Genomic DNA, 17,848 nt, shown 5'->3' on the forward strand with positions numbered 1-17,848 from the left:
ATCCAATGTCTAATCAGCCCAGCCAGGCAGTTTATAAACTTGATCTCCACTATAAAAAGCATCTAGACATTATCTCATATTTCTTTTAGACTAACATTTCATTTTCAACAGTGGAGATTTGTATAAACCTTGCTGTCTTTCTCTCAGACATTTGCAACATTGTTTTAATATTTATATATATATACAAAGAAATGTCAATTGAAAAAAGGTAAAACGCAATGAAGTGCAGCTAGTTTCCAGTTTTTCCAGCCTCAGTTTGAGGTGATTGTGTTAGCTGTGTTGTTGGCTGGCTCCTCTGAACAACAGTGTCCTGACGAGTGAGCACATTTTCTATGCCGGGCGAAATCGCGCCTCATTAGCTCATTGTTATGGATGTATCCAAATAAATGTCACTAGAAAACAGCTTGAACAAATGAAAATGCAGCTACTTTGCTGTTATTCTGGCTGCACTTTTTGACGTGACTGTAAGTTAGCCGTAGTTGGCTAGTTAGCAAGCAAGGTATACGACTGTTGCCAGCCAGTATGGCAATGGAACATTTAGAACGAACAACTGGGTCGTGTCCATAGATACAGAACAAAAAGACTAAACGACTGGGTCGCGTCTCTGGCAACCGAACCAATAGAACGAACGATCACCCGGCTTGGGTAACAACCCTAGATTTGTGTCGGGACTATATCTTGTGGAAGGATGAAATAGTATGAATAAATGAATCCAAATAACTTTTTTAATGAAAATATGTAAATCATTCTTTGAATATATTGGTAACCCGTTGTATAAAAGTGATAATGCCCTCGAAGCCGGTGTTTGGAGGATATATTGGCACTGTTTGTTCAGTGGCTACATCTCACGCCATCTCTACCAGTTAATTTGTCACTGTTCGTGTTGCACATTCGCAACATACGAAGAAAAAAAAATTCAGGGTAGATCAACTCCAGCTATCCAGTCCATGGATGCCATAAACTGGTTCTCCATATTACCTTGGGTCTACTTTGCATCTAACTGACTAAACTCCACTTCATGGTGAAGGAAGTTTCCAACCACCGACCGTTTCCTTGTTGAGATTCAATTGGCACGTGCATTTGCGCTGAGTTGCCATCTTAGAGCAACAGCAATGAGCAAACAGTCGGTGGTTGTATTTGATTAATGTTTCTTGAAAAAGCATGGATTTCAGGAAACAAAGAAAGGCACGCAACTACAGAGTACAAACATAGACACAAGGTAAGCGTTTCATAATTTAAAAATGTTTAAGCATTGACCTTGGGCGAATCGGTGTAGTTGGAGCTGAATTACACAAAGCCTGGCCTCAGTCTACCCCACTCCATTGGTTTATTTCATCAGAAACTTCCTTTACCAAGGAGTGGAGTTTAGTTAGCTACTCTTCATCAACCAATCAATGTCAGTAAAAGGCTGAAAAGTCAACAAAACATGGTTTCCCAAGCAAAGACCCAGCAGGAATCAGTAGATCCCTACACCATTTGAGCCACGGACACCTGGGACTGCATCATTTAGCCTCATGTGTAACATCTGCAAACGTCGATAACCGATGCAGTTCTGTAGACGAGGCTTCATTGGATAAAAGTACAATGAGAATATGCCTGTGGATCCTTTTATAAATTCATAATTGTTATAAAGACTCCACATTTGAACTATATTTAAAGTCTTTTAGGTATTGACAGGTCCTCTGGATAACCTCGTGTTGATCCCCTCAGAGCTGTGACTGTTTACAGGGAACATCCATAATGCCCAAATGTTAGACTCCGTCCCCCTAATGTTCAAGAAACTGTTACGCCCTTGATGAAACGTCTTTAAAGTATCGACTGGTCCTCTGGATCCCCTGTTGTTCCCCTAAGAGCTGTTCTGACAGAATCCTTATCCATCTTCCTCCTGAACGTCTCTGTTGTGAAGTAGTAGGCTAGTGGGTCCAACATGGCATTCAGACAGGCCACCATTAGGCTGTAATAATAATAATAATATTTTTAATAACAAAATAATAAGTAATATTAATTCAAATATAACAGACAAGAAATTTACAAAATAAATAGATACAGTAAACCTAAAGCTACCTACCTATAGTGGTATGCTGCCAGAAGGGGGCATGTTATCGCCTCCCTATGGACATAGAGGAGGGCCAGAGTCCCATGGTAGGGCAGGAAACAGGTGAGGAATATCACCAGGCTGATGGTGATCATCCTCTGAATCTTCCCAGAGTCGATGTAGTCTGTTTGGGCTATGGAGCTCCTTGTGATGGCCTGGATCAATGCCCAGGAACAGACTAACATCACCAATAAGGGGATGCCGAAGCCGACGGTTAAAGTCGAGGCGACCGCCATGGGCTGCATGGCGTAGACTGGGAGGTTCCCGAAACAATTGACCTGGATGTCCTTGGACACCTCTCTAAAGAGAGAGGGAGAGAGAAGGTACAGAGAGAGAGAGAACGAGAGGGAAAGAGAGGGAGAGAAAGAGAAATAAAAAGAGAGAAAGAAAGAGAGAGAGAAAGAAAGAAAGAGAGAGAAAGAGAAGAGAGAATATCAAAGGCTATAGAAATTAAAACACGTTTAGGACTGACATGATGTTATAGGGCCATGAGGTCTCTCTGACCAGGGCCTGTATTCATAAAGTGTTTCAGAGCAGGAGTGCTGAACTAGGATCAGGTCCCCCCATGTCCATGTAGTCGTGTTAATTGTGATCTAAAAAGCTAAACAGATCTTACATCAGCACTCATGTTAAGCTGACCAGGAATAACTCTTGGCCCTAGTTGTATCCTATACCTGCGTTTGGAGATGTAGATGGGGAGGCTGGCGCCTGCGGTGAGCAACCACACCCCAAGGCAGACCAGCGGGGCTTTCTTACGCCCCTCCTGGACCCAGGACAACATGGGTAGGCACACGGCCATGCAGCGGTCGAAACACATGCAGGTGAGGAGGAATATGCTGCCATACATGTTGACCAGAAGAACCAGGCCCATCCCTGAAATGAATGAAGAAGAAGAAAAATAAGAATTGACTTGACTAAATTTACATGTTATAGACCCCAACCCTGGTAAAAACACTGAGCCAGCCATTACCTTCACACAAGACCTGAGGTAACCCGGACAAGCCCAGATGGTAGTAGATCCTCAGGGGCAGAGTTAGGACCAGGAGGAGGTCTGCGATGGCCAGGTTTGTCATGTAAACCATGGTGTGGGACCACAACTTGGTATAACAGAAGAAGACTACCAGTGCTGTAAGGTGGAACATTGAAAATTAAAAAAAAGCTTAAATTGCAACTCAAGTGAGTGCTGCGGTTGTATTTTTACAGGCTTTGGTTTTTCCATTCAGCATATGGGGTGCACCGATTGGTGTCACCTTGCTAGTCACTATGTGTTACACCTGTGCTGGCTTGTCCATTTTGTTAGTCAGAAAGTGTTTCACCTGTGCTGGCCCAGGTGCTATTTAAGAGTGGCTGGTCCAGTGCTCCATTTGGTCTGGATAGATGCGAAGAGTTAACGCCTTTAGTTGGCTCTCCCTATTATTATTCTATACAAACAATCCTTTTAAGAAAACTGTTGATAGGGGACAGAATAGGGTCGGACCYTCAAATAATTGGCATATACATTACTTTTACAGAATTTCCACGTGGGAGAGGATATTGGAAATTTTATCAAAGCCTATTGGATGCTAACTTGTTTTTAACCAGGACAGAAGAATTTATAACTGACGTTTTCCGACATAACATAGGTACCTCAGATCCCCTTATTATATGGGACACTTTTAAATGTGCCTTTCGAGGCCATGCAATTCATTATCAGTTGTACAGGAAGACTCATGTGAAGGCCAAATTACAGAGGAGAAAGTTCTTGATGCAATTAAAGCCTTTAAGTCCGGGAAAACTCCAGGGCTGGATGACATACCAGTTGACGTATGCCAAACCTTTTACAATGTACGCAGAGGACCGTTATTAGCACGTTTTAACCACTCCTATAAAAATGGTAGATTATCAGATACTCAACCAGGTCTGATTTCATTACTAGTGAAAAAGGACCAAGTGGTAAATATAAAGATCCAGTCCATTTAAAAAAAATGGAGGGCCCTTACAACACTGTGATACAATTGTGGCAAAATGCATGGCGGATAGAATTAAAAAGGTATTGTCGGATATTGTTCATCCTAATCAGACATATTTTTTACATAGCTAATATAAGACAAGTACTGGAAACAATAGAGCACTATGAAAAATCTGGGAAACCAGGCCTGGTATTCACATAGCTGACTTTGAAAAGGCTTTTGATAATGTTGACTCAAATGTATTTATAAATGCCTGGAATATTTCCATTTTGGAGAATCTCTTAAACAATGGGTTACATTTTTATTTTAGATTTTTTTAATTGAACCTTTATTTAAGTAGGCAAGTCAGTTAAGAACAAATTCTTATTTACAATGACGGCCTACACCGGCCAAACCCAGATGATTCTGGGCCAATTGTGCGCCGCCCTATGGGACTCCCAATCACGGCCGGTTGTGATACAACCTGTATAGTAACCCTTGGTGTGAAATATTAAATAATGGCTACTTCTCAGAAAGTATTAAACTGTCAAGAGGAGAAAAACAAGGTTGTCCACTATCAGCATATTTATTTATTATGGCCAACAAAATGTTAGCTATTAAAATCAGATCTAACAATAATATCAAGGGGCTAGAAATCCATAGTTTAAAAACACAGGTGTCATTGTACGTTTTCTTTTAAATCCACAATTTGGATCCCTCCACAGCCTCATAGAGGATCTAAATACTTTTTCTAACCTCTCTGGATTACAGATTACAGAAGTGTAATAATATATTGCATATTGGATCACAAAAAAAATCAAACTGTGTAGTTTACCAATAAAATGGTCTGACGGTGATGTGGACATACTCGTTATTCAAATCCCGAACGAAATAAATGATCTCACTACAATACCTTTTAATAGAAAGTTAGCAAAAATAGATAAGATCTTGTTACCATGGAACGGAAAATAACTGTATTTGTGGAAAAATCACCCTGATTAACACTTTAGTCATATCCCAGTGTACCTATTTACTTATGGCCTTGCCTACGCCTAGCAACTTGTTTTTTAAATGATATGTGCAAAAAATATTTCATTTGATGTAGAATGGCAACCCAGACAAAATGAAACAGGCTAATTATATAATGAATATGAATTCGGGAGGGCAGAAATGATTAAATATTAAAGCATTAGACCTCTCACTAAAGGCTGCAGTCATACAAAGTAATACATAAATCCGAACTAGTTCTCTAGTAGATTAGTAATTGCCTTTTTCCATTTATAATATTTCACTATTTGAAAATGAAATCATCTCCAAAATATTTGTATTTTTAAAACAAGCCATAGAAAGTTGATTGTAATTTCAGTTTAATCGACCAGAAAAGACAGAACAAATAATACAACAAATATTATGGTTAAATATACTAATTGATTAAAAAAAACATACTTTTTTGTAAATAAATATTAAAAAGGGTTTAAACTTTGTCAGTTATATCATAAAGAGGACTGGTGAAGTCATGTCACACATGCAGCTAACAAAAATATATGGAAATGTCTCCTCTACCCAAAATTACAACCAACTAATTGCAGCATAACCGCAAAAATGAAAGAGGCAAGTGGTAGGGGAAAAAGTAAGGAACTTGTCTGTTGGCCCTGCATTAAAAAKCAAAATTGGTTAAATAAAAGTGTCTTAAATAAAAAAAGTATACCAGTGTCATTTTAGGACAAAAAATTGACAGCTGTGCCATACAGATTGCAAACAGATGGTAAGAGATTTTCGATGTACTGATTCCATGGCACATGGTTTATGTGCTGATACACAAAAAGATTCCGGATTCAAAACTTAGAATTTTCCAATTTAAATGATCATATAAAATTCTTGCAACCAATAGAATGTTATATATATGGGGGATACAATCATGCCAGCTCTGTAGATTTTGCTGCGAAGAGACAATCATCAGATCATTTGTTTTGGTACTGTCCATATGTAGCTTGTTTTTGGTCGAAGGTTCAGGAAGGGCTGAAGAATTGCAACATTTACCTGGAGCTAACTCTGCAAATAGCACTGCTGGGTGATTTTAAAAGTCATAGTCAATCGATCAATTATAATATAATACGTTGAGCAAAATGTTTATCTTTAATTTACAATCTGTAGAAACTATGAAACTATGAGAATAAAAAGGTTCTGAACTTTTGTGAAACAGCGCAGTTAAAAAGATATGGCAAATAGAAATCAAAACGAGATGGTCTTCAGATATAGATGGGAGGGGTTGAGGGTAGCTGAAGCTGAAAAAAAAGATACTGTAACTATTGTAAAATACATTAGTTACAGTATTCAGACCCTTTGACTTTTTCCACATTTTGTTACATTAGAGCCGTATTCTAAAATAGATCAAATAAAATACAAATCCTCAGAAATCTACACACAATACCCCATAATGACAAAGCGAAAACATGTTTTTGGAAATTTTTGCAAATGTATTAAAAATAAAAACAGAAACTGAGTTCAGGTGCTTCCTGTTTCCATTGGTCATCCTTGAGATGTTACTGCAACTTGATTGGAGTCCATCAGTGATAAAGTAATTTGCTTTTTACATGATTTGGAAAGGCACACACTTGTCTATGTAAGTACAGTGTACAGTGCATGTCAGAGCAAAAACCAAGCCATGAGGTTGAAGGAATTGTCCGTAGAGCTCTGAGACATGATTGTGTCGAGGCACAGATCTGGGGAAGGTTACCAAAACATTTCTGCAGCATTGAAGGTCCCCAAGAACACAGTGGCCACCATCATTCTAAAATGGAAGAAGTTTGGAAACAACAAGACTCTTCCTAGAGCTAGCCGTCCTGCCAAACTGGGTTTGGGCAGGGAGGTGACCAAGAACCCGATGGTCACTCTGACAGAGCTCTAGAGTTCCTCTGTGGAGATGGGAGAACCTTCCAGAAGGACAACCATCTCTGCAGCACTCCACCAATCATGCCTTTATGGTAGAGTGACCAGACAGAAGCCACTCCTCAGTAAAAGGCACATGACAACCCGCTTGGAGTTTGCCAAAAGGCACCTAAAAACTCCCAGACCATGAGAAACAAGATTCTATGGTCTGATTATCTCTTTGGCCTGAATGCCAAGCGTCACGTCTGGAGGAAACCTGGCACCATTTCTACGGTGAAGCATGGTGGTGGCAGCATCGTGCTGTGGGGATGTTTTTCAGCAGCAAATAGGTGCCTTTTGGCAAAGCAGGGACTGGGAGACTAGTCAGGATCGAGGCAGATTGACTGAGCAAAGTACAGAAAGATCCTTAATGAAAACCTGCTCCAGAGTGCTCAGGACCTCAGACTGGGGCAAAGATTCACCTTCCAACAGGACCATGACCCTAAGCACACAGCCAAGACAAAACAGGAGTAGCTTCGAGACAAGTCTCTGAATGTCCTTGAGTGGCCCAGCCAGAGCCCGGACTTGAACCCAATCAAACATCTCTGGAGAGACCTGAAAATAGCTGTGCAGCAACACTTCCCATTCAACCTGACAGAGCTTGAGAGGATCTGCAGAGAAGAATGGGAGAAACTCCCCAAATACAGGTGTGCCAAGCTTGTAGCGTCATACCCAAGAAGACTTGAGGCTGTAATCGCTGCCAAAGGTGCTTCACCAAAGTACTGAGTAAAGGGTCTAAATACTTATGTAAATGTCATATTTCATTTATTGATTTTTAATACATTTGCAAACATTATTTAAAAAAACTGTTTTTGCTTTGTCATTATGGAGTATTGTGTGTAGATTGATGAGTTTTTTTAAAAATAAGGCTGTAAAGTAACAAAATATCAAAAGTCAAGGGGTCTAAATATTTTTACAATGCACTGTATCAAGTGTCTCAGAGGAGGAGGGCTGATTTAGGATCAGGTTTGCATTTCAGATCACAATGAATAAGAATACATGGATGGGGAGGGCCTGATCCTACAGTAGATCCATTCTGAGACGCCTGATACACATGACCCGAGGAGAGGAGGCTTCATTTTTGATGTGATAGATTGTTGGCTCCAAGCACCCTTTTATTTCTTGATGCAAGAGGGTAAGAGTTGAGTATGTTCTCTCCTTGTACCTGTGAGATTGAGGAAGAGGCCGACGGTGAAGACAACGGCGTAGACCCCCACGAAAATAAGGTTAATCTGCGGCTCGGTGCAGTTATGGGTGGTGTTGATGGTCATGGTTACCTCGTCTTTGGTGGTGCTTTTCTGCAGAGAGGGAGAGTGCGAGAGAGAGAGAGAGAGAGAGAGCGCGGGAGATAGCGAGAGAGAGCGAGAATGTCAGTTACATGTGGACATGACTCGTTTCCTGCTACTTATATGTGAAATATGTTGTGTCAGGAGGACAGGAAAGAGATGCGAGACAGATAGAAAGAGAGAGAGATAGAAAGAGAGCAAGATCAAACTGCTTCCTTTGAAATACCTCTACCACAACCACCACCATTTCCTCTGAAGAATCTGTAGTCCCCTATTAACCAGTTGTGTTTGTGGATGTTTGTGTGTGTGCAAGAGATGTCGGGGGTGTCAAAACCAATACACTTAGTTGTTTCGTAAGCATCACGCCACAGCAGGTGTGAAAGTCTTTGTCTCTCAATTCAATTCAAGGGCTTTATTGGCATGGGAAACGTATGTTAACATTGCCAAAGCAGGTGAAGTAGATAATAAATAAAAGGGAAATAAACTATAAAAATTAACAGTAAACATTACACTCACAGAAGTTCCAAAATAATAAAGAGATTTCAAATGTCATATATGTATATACAGTTGATGTCGGAAGTTTACATACACTTAGGTTAGAGTCATTAAAACTCTTTTTTCAACCACTCCACAAATTTCTTCTTAACAAACTATAGTTTTGGCAAGTCGGTTAGGACATTTACTTTGTGCATGACACAAGTCATTTTTCCAACAATTGTTTACAGACAGACTATTTCACTTATAATTCACTGTATCACAATTCCAGTGGGTCAGAAGTTTACATACACTAAGTTGACTGTGCCTTTAAACAGCTTGGAAAATTCCAGAAAATGATATCATGGCTTTAGAAGCTTCTGATAGGCTAACTGACATAATTTGAGTCAATTGGAGGTGTACCTGTAGATGTATTTCACGGCCTACCTTCAAACTCAGTGCCTCTTTGCTTGACATCATGGGAAAATCAGCCAAGACCTCAGAAAAACAATTGTAGACCTCCACAAGTCTGGTTCATCCTTGGGAGCAATTTCCAAACGCCTGAAGGTACCACGTTCATCTGTACAAACAATAGTACGCAAGTATAAACACCATGGCACCACGCAGCCGTCATACCGCTCCTAGGAAACTATGCAGTATTTTGTTGTTTTATGTGTTATTCCTTACATTGGTACCCCAGGTAATCTTAGGTTTCATTACATACAGTCGGGAGGAACTACTGAATATAAGAGCAACGTCAACTCACCATCGTTACAACCAGGAATATGACTCTCCTGAAGCGGATCCTGTGTTTTGCCTTCCACCCAATACAATGGATCTGATCCCAGCCGGTGACCCTAAACAACGACGCCGTAAAAGGGGCAAACGAGGCGGTCTCCTGGTCAGGCTTCGGAGATGGGCACATCGCGCTCCACTCCCTAGATACTACGCGCCAATGTCCAGTCCTTGACAATAAGGTTGATGAAATCCGAGCACGGGTAACACCAGAGAGACATCAGGATGTAACGTTTTCTTGCTTCACGGAAACATGGCTCATTCGAGAGACGCTAACGGAGTCGGTGCAGCCAGCTGGTTCTTCACGCATCGCGCCGACAGAAACAAACATCTTTCTGGTAAGAAGAGGGCGGGGGTGTATGCCTTATGATCATCGAGACGTGGTGTGATCAAACAACATACAGGAACTCAAGTCATTCTGTCACCAGATTTAGAATTCCTCCACAATCAAATGTCGACCGCATTATCTACCAAGGGAATTCTCTTCGATTATAATCACAGCCGTATAATCCCCCAAGCAGACACATCGATGGCCCTGAACGAACTTTATCTGACTCTTTGTAAACTGGAAACCACCCACCCTGAGGCTGCATTCATCGTAGCTGGGGATTTTAACAAGGCTAATCTGAAAACAAAACTCCCTAAATTCTATCAGCATATCGATTGTGCTACCAGGGCTGGTAAAACCTTGGATCATTGTTATACTAACTTCCGCGACGCATATAAGGCCTCCCCGCCCTCCTTTCGGAAAAGCTGACCACGATTCCATTTTGTTGCTCCAGCCTACAAACAGAAACTAAAACAGCAAGCTCCCGCGATCAGGTCTGTTCAAGGCTGGTCGACCAATCTGATTCCACGCTTCAAGACTCTTCGATCACGTGGATTGGGATATGTCCACATGCGTCCAACAACAACATTGACGAATATGCTGATTCGGTGAGCGAGTTCATTAGAAAGTGCATTGACGATGTCGTACCCACAGCAACGATTTAAACATTCCCAAACCAGAAACCGTGGATTGATGGCAGCATTCGCGTGAAACTGAAGCGCGAACCACTGCTTTTAACCAGGGCAAGGTGACGGAAACATGACCGAATACAAACAGTGTAGCTATTCCCTCCGCAAGGCAATCAAACAAGCTAAGTCCCAGTATAGAGACAAAGTAGAGTCGCAATTCAACAGCTCAGACACAAGAGGTATGTGGCAGGGTCTACAGTCATCACGGATTACAAAAAAGAAAACCAGCCCGTCGCGGACCAGGATGTCTTGCTCCCAGACAGACTAAATAACTTTTTGCTCGCTTTGAGGACAATACAGTGCCACTGACACGGCCCGCTACCAAAACCTGCGGGCTCTCCTTCACTGCAGCCGAGGTGAGAAACAATTAAACGTGTTAACCCTCGCAAGGCTGCAGGCCCAGACGGCATTCCCAGCCGCGTCCTCAGAGCATGCGCAGACCAGCTGGCTGGTGTGTTTAAGGACATTTCAATCATCCTTATCCAGTCTGCTGTTCCCACATGCTTCAAGAGGGCCACCATTGTTCCTGTTCCCAAGAAAGCTAAGGTATGAGCTAAACGACTACCGCCCCGTAGCACTCACTTCCGTCATCATGAAGTGCTTTGAGAGACTAGTCAAGGACCATATCACCTCACCCTTACCGACTCCCTAAGACGCCACTCCAATTTGCTTACCGACCCAATAGGTCACAGACGACGCAATCGCAACCACCACTACACTCCCCTACCATCTGACAAGAGGATACCTATGTGAGAATGCTGTTCATCGACAGCAGCTCAGCATTTAACACCATTAGTACCTCCAAACTCGTCATCAAGCTCGAGACCCTGGTCTCGACCCCGCCCTGTGCAACTGGGTCCTGGACTTCCTGACGGCGCCCCAGGTGGTGCAGGGTAGGTTAACAACATCTCCACCCCGCTGATCCTCAACACTGGGGCCCCACAGGGTGCGTTCTGAGCCCTCTCCTGTACTCCCTGTTCACCCACGACTGCGTGGCCATGCACGCCTTCAACTCAATCAATCAAGTTTGCGGACGACACTACAGTGGTAGGCTTGAATTACCAACAACGACGAGACGGCCTACATGGAGGAGGTGAGGGCCCTCGGAGTGTGGTGTTCAGGAAAATACCTCACACTCAACGTCAACAAAACAAAGGAGATGATGTGGACTTCAGGAAACAGCAGAGGGAGCACCCCCCTATCCACATTGACGGACAGTAGTGAAGAAGGTATAAAGTTTTAATAATGCCACTTTAATAATGGGAATTGATGGAATTATGTAAAATGTTATCACTAGCCACTTTAACAATGCCACTTAATATAATGTTTACATACCCTACATTACTCATCTCATATATATGTATATACTGTACTGTATATCATCCACTGCATCTTGCCATCTTATGTAATACATGTATCACTAGCCACTTTAAACTATGTGTCACTTTATGTTTACATACCCTACATTACTCATCTCATATGTTTATATACTGTACACTATACCATCTACTGCATCTTGCCTATGCCCTGCTTCTGTACATCACTCATTCATATATCTTTAATGTACATATTCTTTATCCCTTTACACTGTGTGTATAAGGTAGTAGTTGTGGAATTGTTAGTTAGATTACTTGTTGGTTATTACTGCATTGTCGGAACTAGAAGCACAAGCATTTCGCTACACTCGCATTAACATCTGCTAACCATGTGTATGTGACAAATAAAATTTGGTTTGATTTGATTTGATTTGAAGGAGCGTGTTCTGTCTCCTAGAGATGAATGTACTTTGTGCGAAAAGGCAAATCAATCCCAGTACAACAGCAAAGGACCTTGTGAAGATGCTGGAGGAAACAGGTACAAAGTATCTATATCCACAGTAAAACGAGTCCTATATCGACATAACCTGAAAGGCTGCTCAGCAAGGAAGAAGCCACTGCTCCAAAACCGCCATTAAAAGCCAGACTACGGTTTGCAACTGCACATGGGGACAAAGATCGTACTTTTTTGGAGAAAATGTCCTCTGGTGCTGATGAAACAAAAAATAGAACTTGTTTGGCCATAATGACCATCGTTTAATGTTTGGAGGAAAAAGGGGGAGGCTTGCAAGCCGAAGAACACCATCCAACCGCTGAAGCACGGAGTGGCAGCATCATTTGTGGGGGTGCTTTGCTGGCAGGAGGGACTGGTGCACTTCATAAATAGATGGCAAAATAGATGGCAACATGAGGTAGGAAATTATGTTGGATTATTGAAGCAACATCTCAAGACATCAGTCAGAAGTTAAAGCTTGGTCGCCAAATGGGTCTTCCAAATGGACAATGACCCCAAGCATACTTCCAAAGTTGTGGCAAAATGGCTTAAGGACACCAAAGTCAAGGTATTGGAGTGGCCATCACAAAGCCCTGACCTCAATCCTGTAAAAAATTTGTTGCAGAACTGAAAAAAGCGTGGCGACAGGAGGCCTACAAACCTGACTCAGTTACACCAGCTCTGTCAGGAGGAATAGGCCAAAATTCACCCAACTTATTGTGGGAAGCTTGTGGAAGGCTACCCAAAACATTTAAACCAATTTAAACAATTTAAAGGCAATGCTACCAAATACTAATTGAGTGTATGTAAACTTCTGACCCACTGGGAATGTGATGAAAGAAATAAAAGCTGAAATAAATCATTCTCTCTACTATTATTCGGACATTTCACATTCTTAAAATAGAGTGGTGATCCAACCTGCCTAAGACAGGGAATTTTTACTAGGATTGTCAGGAATTGGGAAAAACTGAGTTTAAATTTATTTGGCTAAGGTGTATGTAAACTTCCAACTTCAACTGTATATCTCTCTCCCTCTTCTACGTCTTTCTCTTTCGATTTCTGTCTATCTATTTTCCTATTTATCCCACCATCTCCCTCGCTTACACTTCTTCAAAGCACCTTTTTTACAAGTAGAATGTACTGGTCTTTTACAGAGTTATTGTTAAAGAGGCTCCATTTCCCCAACAGTCTGTCTGTGTATTTRTTGTGTATTCATTTGTATCCCCAGAGGGGTATCCCACGAAGCAAACTAGATCTACTCAGGGATTAATAAACCTAACCAGCTTCAGTTACCTTGACATTCCAGCTCAGGCTTCATCCATACTTTGACGGTTGTTATTGCTCGTCCACCTGCCACTAACTCTAGAAGGCTTGGAACTGCTCGTGCATGTCGCACATGGCTAGTCGAATGCTGAACTCTACAGTAAGAAAATGCATCAATCCCAAAAAAGTCAAATAGGGGGTACTTGTATTTGTCCAGTTTCACTGCATGTACAAGTGGGTAACCTATATGAGCGTGAGGTGTGGAATGGAAATTTATTTTTGGTATCCCAACTCCTCCTGAGACACCCTCGGAGAGTGGGGTCACGGCTAGGGATCAAAATGAAAGAAAAGTCATCTTGCAAATTCAGCAAGCTGTTGTGTGAAATAGGTTTTTGGTGTGCTTATCAATGAACAAGAACTGTTTTCCCACTCCTATTTATATTTATTTTGTATTAAGTCATACAAGTGTTACATTGCATGAAGTTTGAAATGCATTCTGTCAATATTACATGTTTAATGGGATTATTTTAACATTACCCTTTTTAAACACACAAAAAACGTTTGATTAATAACATATTCATTCAGTCGTCTCCTTCAAAGGAAGGGGATGGTGACGCAATTCTTGCTAAAGGGATGGAATCTGATTTCATTGGTCCTCAACTCGCGGCTCAGTCATTTCATTCAGGGTAAGTGGAGTTAGCCGTGAGTWAGCCTGCCTCAGAGCAGGTTAGTTCTGAAGGATTCGTTGCCATAGAAATTGACCTGGCTAAAAGGTGAGCCACTTTTGTATGACTTGTTATCCCGGGTTGAACTCAAAGGTGACCAAAGTTACCTCGCTAACTCCTCAAACCGGTCTGAACGACACTAGACAAAGTCTGCTACCCAAATGGCATCCTATGCCATTTATAGTGCGCTACCAGGGATCTGGTCTAAATTAGTGCTCTATGTTGGGAATATCATGCCATTTGGGACGCACATCTATTTTCACTGTTGTTAATTTTGTATACAAGGAGTCTAACTGCCAAGATGATGAAATCAGGATGCTGAACAGCCAGTAAGTCAGGGAGGAAGTCATTTTAATTAGATATATTTTTCTTCAAATCAAAGTTTATTTGTCACGTGCGCGGAATAGTGAAATGCTTACTTACAAGCCCTAACCAACAGTGCAACAGGTATTTGGTAAACAATAGATAGGTAAAGAAAAAAAATGAAAAAGTAAAATGACAGGGGAATAACAGTCGCAAGGCTATATACAGGTGGTACCGGTACAGAGTCAATGTGCGGGGGCACCGGTTAGTCTGGCTTTTTCTCCCCAATTTTCGTATATCCAATTYGTAGTTACAGTCTTGTCCCATTGCTGCAACTCCCGTACGGACTCGGGAGAGGCGAAGGTCGAGAGCCATGCGTCCTCCAAAACAAGACCCTGCCAAACTGCACTGCTTCTTGACACACTGCTTGTTGAACCTGGAAGCCAGTCGCACCAATGTGTCGGAGGAATAACCTACATCGCCTCATGGGTCTCCTGGTCGCAGCTCGCTGCGACACAGTCCGGGATCGGACCCGGATCTATAGTGACGCCTCAAGCACTGCAGTGCCTTAGACCGCTGCTCCACTCGGGATGCCCGAAGTCATTATTTAACGCTGTAAAGATTTCCCCCTGACAGATACAGTGCCATATACAGTGAGTGTACAAAACATTATGAACACCTGCTCTTTCCATGCCACAGACTGACCAGGTGAATCCAGATGAAAGCTATGATCCCTTATTGATGTCACATGTTAAATCCACTTAAACCAGTGTAGATGAAAGGGAGGATTAAAGAAGGATTTTTAAGCCTTGAGATAATTGAATCATGGATTGTGTATGTGTGCCATTCAGAGGGTGAATGGGCAAGAGTTTATTTGTATTTTTACAGGTACAGTGCATGTTAATTAACGTTTCAGTAAAAGTGCCGGTTTTAGCCAGCCGGCAAATTTTCAACCACAGWCCCTGGGCAGGTTATTAACAACAATTACAGTAACAATACAGACAAACAATGAGCAGTGATCACATGCAGAGCAACATAAAACAAGCACGTAGCACGCAATAGCACAAAAAGCAACAAAACAAAATACATAAACGCAACAAAAGATTTAAGTGCTTTTGAACGTGGTGTGGTAGTAGGTGCCAGGTGCACTGGTTTGTGTCAAGAACTGCAGCCAACTCGACACAACCGTGGGAAGCATTGGAGTCAACATGGGCCAGCATCCCTGTGGAACGCTTTCGACACCTTGTAGAGTCCATGCCCTGACAAATTGAGGCTGTTCTGAGGGCAACTCAATATTAGAAAGGTGTTCTTAATGTTTTGTACACTCAGTGTAATATTTAAATAGGTTATTGCATTTACCAAAGAGGAACAAAAAGGCGTTCTTACTACGGTGAAAGCTAATAACGAAGGTAGAGAGTAGTACGAGATAGTGCACGCAACAGCACTTTTGATCCGAATAGATTTATGAATACGTGGTCAGTGGTACTGTAGTGTCGAGATAATCGAAGCATAAGGTGATGATCAGTCTTGTTGTTGTGTCAAGACTGCAGCCAACTCGACACAACGTGGGAAGGGCATTGGAGTGCACATGGAGGCCAGCCTCCGTGTGGAAGCAGCGTTCGACACGCCGAAACACCACACTTTTCATCTGAACTTGTATCAGTCCTCATGCTTTGAACCAGTTACGACTGACTGCTAGTTTTGAGTGCTTAGAATTTCCTGACGTAGGAAATGAAATACTATATGTTGTTAAGCAGAGTCTGTGTATTTCGTTCAGTTAATGAGTTTTTGTATACGCAATCCAGTGTAGTACTATATGTTAAAACTAGGTTTTGCTAATTACAAGTGAAGTAAACGAGCGCAGCAAAGAAAAGGGTCGTGCTACCTTATTATCCTCAACACTACACGAGATGAAGACAATGCTGCAGACATGCGCTAGAAAATTGCCTTTCATATTTAGAATAATTGTTCCTCTCCTATAGAACCACGTCACGCAGAGAAGCTTAGTATAACAGCATCATGAGCACACGAGAGAGCACGCACATACTCACCAACAACATTGGTGTCCTTCGTGTTCTCTACTTTGATAGAGCTAATAGCCTAGCGCCTAGGATTAAGATGGTAGATCGCCATTCTCTCAACAATGCTCCTCGCGCCTCTCACGCACACACCTTAAGAAAAAGACTGTCTATATAATGTAATGCCTGTAGCTCATTGTCTAGACGTAACAGTGGGTTGTATCGTATTTATTGTACACTATGGAAATGTAAATGACAAAAGCGAATAAGAGAAATGCACCACATTTGTAAGTCGCTCTGGATAACGAGCGTTCTGCTAAAAATGACTTAAAATGTAAATGTTAAATTGTCTATAGTTTGCAGAAACAGTTGAGAATATAACTTGTTGATGATGCTAATGTCTCCTAGTATGTATATTGTTTTGAAAATCTATTCAATGTCGCATTGTAGCCCAGATGTAATTGTTTCTATGTCTAGATCAGGGTTTGCCCGAATTCTGTCTATGGTTTTTATTAAAATCATTTGGGGTGGTTTTTCATATTTTGGACATAGAAAGACAGAAAAACACCAGGAAATCAGCTCCAAGTGATTTAAATTGAAGAAGATCTGTTCCAAAGTATTCCACGCATAATAGGAGGAGACTGACATGAATTGTATACAAACGTAAGCGAGGTTTGAAATGAGTATGCTTTTAGTCAACCATTATATTGTTTGGGCATCTGTGGTCATTTGCAGGTCACAAATCATTGTACTGTATGTGTCAGCCTGATCTTGCGCTCAAGAAAATCAGTCGGGCTGAATCTAGTTGCTGATCCCTGGGTCCTAGATTGGTATATTTTACTGTCTGTTGGGCAATTTTTACTCGAGTCTAAGCTTGTTTTTGCATATTAGTATCTTCCACTCCATTGCAATGCGTATCTGTAGACTGTAGAGAATAAAGAAGAATGATACTCTGTGTGAAGCAACAGTTGAGATGTTTTATCTGTGCAAGTAATTTCATCTTTTCACTCCGACTTTTTCTCTTCCACACCACACACACACACACACACACACACACACACACACACACACATCACAACACACAACCACAACACACCCACACGCACACACACACACCACACAACACAACACACAAACACACACACACCCACACACACCAGCACACAGCACACACAACACACATGCAGTAAGTATGCAACAGGGACAG

At 41.7% G+C, this 17,848-nt stretch overlaps 1 protein-coding gene across 1 annotated transcript in view; it reads right to left on the reverse strand.

The window, feature by feature from the left end:
- Nucleotides 1-1,560: 1,560 nt before the first annotated feature.
- Nucleotides 1,561-17,848, reverse strand: part of LOC112071514 (lysophosphatidic acid receptor 6-like) — a 16,582-nt gene continuing 294 nt past the window's right edge. Inside the window, exons 2-7 of the mRNA XM_024138961.2 lie at nt 8,117-8,249; nt 3,066-3,221; nt 2,770-2,968; nt 2,069-2,395; nt 1,857-1,954; nt 1,561-1,737 (exon numbers count right to left, since the gene is read on the reverse strand). Coding sequence (XP_023994729.1) covers nt 1,664-1,737; nt 1,857-1,954; nt 2,069-2,395; nt 2,770-2,968; nt 3,066-3,221; nt 8,117-8,222 — 960 coding nt within the window. The 5' untranslated portion in view covers nt 8,223-8,249 and the 3' untranslated portion in view covers nt 1,561-1,663. The remainder of the gene's footprint in view (nt 1,738-1,856; nt 1,955-2,068; nt 2,396-2,769; nt 2,969-3,065; nt 3,222-8,116; nt 8,250-17,848) is intronic.

The sequence above is a fragment of the Salvelinus sp. IW2-2015 genome, unplaced genomic scaffold, assembly GCF_002910315.2.
Source record: "Salvelinus sp. IW2-2015 unplaced genomic scaffold, ASM291031v2 Un_scaffold1627, whole genome shotgun sequence".
Lineage (NCBI taxonomy): Eukaryota > Metazoa > Chordata > Actinopteri > Salmoniformes > Salmonidae > Salvelinus > Salvelinus sp. IW2-2015.